At 34.4% G+C, this 4,549-nt stretch overlaps 1 protein-coding gene across 1 annotated transcript in view; it reads left to right on the top strand.

Annotated features, from left to right (window-relative positions):
• The window catches only part of HELRODRAFT_193233 (hypothetical protein), a gene marked incomplete at its 5' end in the record, with an annotated part of 16,954 nt that overhangs the window by 5,046 nt on the left and 7,359 nt on the right, over nucleotides 1-4,549 (top strand). Inside the window, 5 exons of the mRNA XM_009026103.1 lie at nucleotides 114-730; nucleotides 1,422-1,545; nucleotides 2,085-2,254; nucleotides 3,334-3,497; nucleotides 3,928-4,078. Coding sequence (XP_009024351.1) covers nucleotides 114-730; nucleotides 1,422-1,545; nucleotides 2,085-2,254; nucleotides 3,334-3,497; nucleotides 3,928-4,078 — 1,226 coding nt within the window. The remainder of the gene's footprint in view (nucleotides 1-113; nucleotides 731-1,421; nucleotides 1,546-2,084; nucleotides 2,255-3,333; nucleotides 3,498-3,927; nucleotides 4,079-4,549) is intronic.

The following is a 4,549-nucleotide window of genomic DNA, read 5'->3' as shown; positions in this document are numbered from 1 at the left end:
ACGCACACACACTCACATACTCACACGCACACATACACACTCACATACACACACACGCAGACACACACACGCAAACACACACACGCAAACTCACACACATACACACCTTTCAGACTAGAAGCTCCTGTTAGCGTGACGACCAGCAGACAGCTGCAAATCAGCAGTCTGAATGTCAAAAACGCCGGTGTCTACACGTGCGTTGGGGTTCTGTACGACCATAATAATAATAATAATAATAATAATTATAACATTAATAATGGAGATTTTAATAACAAAGAAATTCCTGATGAAATGAAATTTCATTTGAACGACATCAACAACAACAATAACATCAACAACATTAGCAACAACAACAATAATAATAACAACAACAACAACATCAACGACATTATCAACAATAACAACAACAACAACAACAGCAATAATAATAATACAAATAACAACAACGTCAACAACAACAGCAACATCAATAAGAAAATTAGCAACAACAACATCAACAACATCAACAACAACAGCAGCAACAACAACAACAACACAGAACAACGCAAACACAGCAGTTACTTTAACTATAACATCAGAAGAAATATAGGGATTCATAATAATAATAATATTAATAATAATAACTACAACAGCAATAACAACAACAATATTAGCAACAACAATATTATTAATAATAATATTAGCCCAATAAAATATCAATTGAGTTACACAACGACGATTCATGTTGCATGTGAGTTCTTTGGATGTTTTATCATTGTTGTTGTTCTCAATCTTCCAGGTCTCCAGGTCAAATCTTCATTGTTTTGATGAATAAACGAATTGTGAATTGTGAATTATTATTATTGTTTTTATTATTATTAATTTATTGTGGATATTTTGTTATGTTTTTATTATTTATGTTGTTGAATTATTGTGTCCAATCGATTTCACACATACCCGTGTTGTGTATATGAGTGCATCTAGGCCGAAGAGTTGGTTAGGTCATCTTCTTCTAATAAGTTATCATCTTCTCTAAGTTATAAATGCATTTATTCATTAATTTGTTCGTTCGTTCGTTCATTCATTCATCCATTCATTCATTCATTCATTCATTCATTCATTCATTCATTCATTCATTCATTCATTCATTCATTCATTCATTCATTCATTCATTCATTCATTCATTCATTCATTCATTCATTCATTCATTCATTCATTCATTCATTCATCCATCCGTTCATTCATTCATTCATTCTGTCATTCATTCATCCATCCATCCATTCATTCATTCATTCTGTCATTTATTCATTCATTTTTTCGTTCATTCATTCATTCATTCATTTATCATCTATTCATCCATTCATCCATCCATTCATCCATCCATTCATTCGCTTCTTCGTTTATTTATAACCCACTTAATCTTTAAATTAATTTATTCACAGACTTAGACTCTTTCAGCAACTCGTCCACCCACCCACCACCCTCCTCCACCTACGTCATTGGGGTCAAAGGTCGTGTGGAGGTCACGTGTTACCCGCCGCATGGACTGCCCTGTCCCCACATTTTGTTAGTGCTGTATTTTCATTTTTATGTGTATTTATATTTTTGTATGTTTGTGGATGTTCGTGTGTATGTGTGTGGTGTGTTTGTTTGTGTGTGTAAGTTAATGTTTGTGTGTGTGTAAGTTAATGTTTGTGTGTGTGTATTTGTGTAAATTGATATTTTTTATCTCTGCTTGCTGGTATTCATTTTTTTTTTGCTTTTGTATTTATGCGTACGTATCTTTATATCCGTTCGCCGGTTTGTCTGTCTGTCTGTCTTTCTGTTTTTCTGTCTGTGTTAAAATTCTCTTTTGTGCCTGTGTGTGTTTTTTAGAAGTTACCGTTGAAATTTTCTCTTGGCGATTACATTTGGTACAGGATTAAATTAGAAGTACAATTCTCACTATTGCCATCATGTATGTCATCATTATCATCATCATCCCCATCGTCATCATCACCATCCTCATCTTCATTATCCCCATCATCCCCATCATCATCGTCTTCATCACCATTTATGTCGTCATCTTTATTTCCCCCACTCCCACACCCCCCATCAACTGGCAGCTGGCTAAATCCGTCCAATGAGAAGTTAGGTGAGGAAGGTCGAGTGAGGTCTAGCACTTCCGGTCACATGATCATCGAGTCAGCTGAGGAGAGGGACGCGGGCTGGTACACGTGTGTGGGGCAGAATGTCGTCGGGAGGAGGCAGGTCAAAGTTCAACTCTTCGTTACTGGTATAGCGCTTCATTAAACTTTTTAAATGTCATCTTTTACTTTTTTTCTCAGAGTTAATTGAATAATTATACTTCGGCCAGGATTGAACAGTATTTTTTTTATTTAGAAAAATTAAATTTTTTAACCGTATTAATTAATTAGTTATAGCTGATCCTACTGTTACAGACGTGAAGGCAAGATAAGAATTGGTAATAAGAAATTAAAGTGAAGCGCTTGATAATTTAATTAAGAGGCGGAACCAATGAAAACCGTATTGTAAAATGTCGATGATTGTAAAAGAAAGCGAGGTATAAATAGACCGACAACAAGAACGATAAGGAAAGAGAAAGGGAGAATAGAAAAAGAAGAGAGAGATACAGAGAGAGGAGTGCACGAAATAGCAAGGAACGACGAGAATTACGAAGAAGTCAGAAGAAGTTTCAGGCAGTCCTATTATCGCAGAGATATTTTGTGTGCGTATTGCAAACAAATTAGCGATAACGCCCAAGGAGAAGTTTGTCACGAAGAATTCTACACGCGGTCTGCGAGTGAATTACGATAATCTTCCGAGAAGTGGATACTTAGGATTTACGGTCAAGAAACATCTGACGAGAAGAGCTTAATTATTGACGATTAGTTTTATCCTGTGATTTAACTGTTGATTAATTATTGTTTTGTATTCCAACGATTTTAACGATCGAACGAACGAGTGATCGATTACGGCAATTGCCAGCTCTGTTTTCTTTCTAATAAAGTCATCTAAAATAAGTCTGTTTAGGAATCAAGAATCCGCGTAAAGAGAAATAACCATACCCTACAAGTTCAAGGGGTCGGTTATAACAATACATTCATTCACTTATGAATGAATGTATGATCGTTGAAAAACGTTAAAAAACGTTGTAATTTATTGTCAATTAATTAATTAATTAATTAATTTATTTATTCATTTGTTCATTCATTCGTTCATTCATTCATTCATTCATTCATTCACACGTTTATATATAACAATTTCCATCACATCCATCATACTTCATCCGTTCCTTCTTCCATTTTCATTCACCAATCTAACATACACTCCATTTGACCTCCACCTTATTAGTGCCGCCGAAAGTTCAAAGGTTATCCTCAGTGGTGACCTCGCATGAAGGTCAAGCCGTGACCTTGGAGTGCAAATATGTGGGCAGTCCTTTGCTCTACACTGAAATCAGCTGGAAGATGGATGGACAAATTATGGATGTCGGTGTTGATGATGATTTAACTCTGGTGATGATGATGATGATGTTGATGATGATGTTGATGAGGTTATGATGATGATGTTTATGATGACGAGGATGAAGATGATGATGATGATGAAGATGATGTTGATGATGATGTTGATGAGGTTATGATGATGATGTTGATGATGATGTTGATGAGGTTATGATGATGATGTTGATGATGACGATGATAAGATTATGATGATGATGATGAAGATGATGAAAGAATGGTGACTAAGATGTGGTCTAGATATTTTGATTCGATTATTTATTTGGTAATTTTGATTAGGAAAATGACATCACAACGGTTGAAAATGAAAATTTAATTTCTTTAAAATTCAATGAAAAATTGTTTTTTTATGTTTCCTAATTATAACCTGCCTAGCACTGATAAGCAGCATTCGAACCGACATTTTTAATAATTATCGACTTTCTAGATCGAGTCGAATACCGATCGGTTCGAGGTACATCGCAACAAACTGACCATCCTACACGCCCAGCCCTATGACGTAGGCTCCTACGGTTGCATCATCGTGACGCAACAGCAGACGCCTGTCAACCTCCACATTGCTCAACTTTACGTCATCAGTCAGTATTTAATTTCTAAATTTTCGTCTTTTATTGGCTCTTAGAAAAAAAAATTTGGGCTTTTTCAGAAATATTGATCGAAATGCATTACACCAGAGAGTAGATGTGATATTTTCCAACAAATATCCATCAAAAAAAATTAAATAAACAAAAAATTCAAAATAGTGTGTGAAAATTGATTCATTTAACAAGTGTCGGAACGAATGCTCGGAATTATAAAGTAAAAATCGAATCGTTTCAGATTGAAAATTTTTAATGTGATTTATGTAACATGTTAACCGATTGAATTTTCAAGTGAAATCTATTTTTAATCCATTTTTTAATCATTTAAAATCTATTTTTAAACTATTTTTTAATCTATTAAAAACTTTGTCCTTCCTTTAATGATAGAATTATTCTTTTTCGTTGTTGTTAATGATATGTTTTCTTAAAATGAAAACCTCGAATCATTAACGTGTCTGAATGTCTTCT

Source organism: Helobdella robusta, assembly GCF_000326865.2.
Source record: "Helobdella robusta unplaced genomic scaffold HELROscaffold_45, whole genome shotgun sequence".
NCBI lineage: Eukaryota > Metazoa > Annelida > Clitellata > Rhynchobdellida > Glossiphoniidae > Helobdella > Helobdella robusta.
This window is presented reverse-complemented; position numbering and strand designations above follow the sequence as displayed.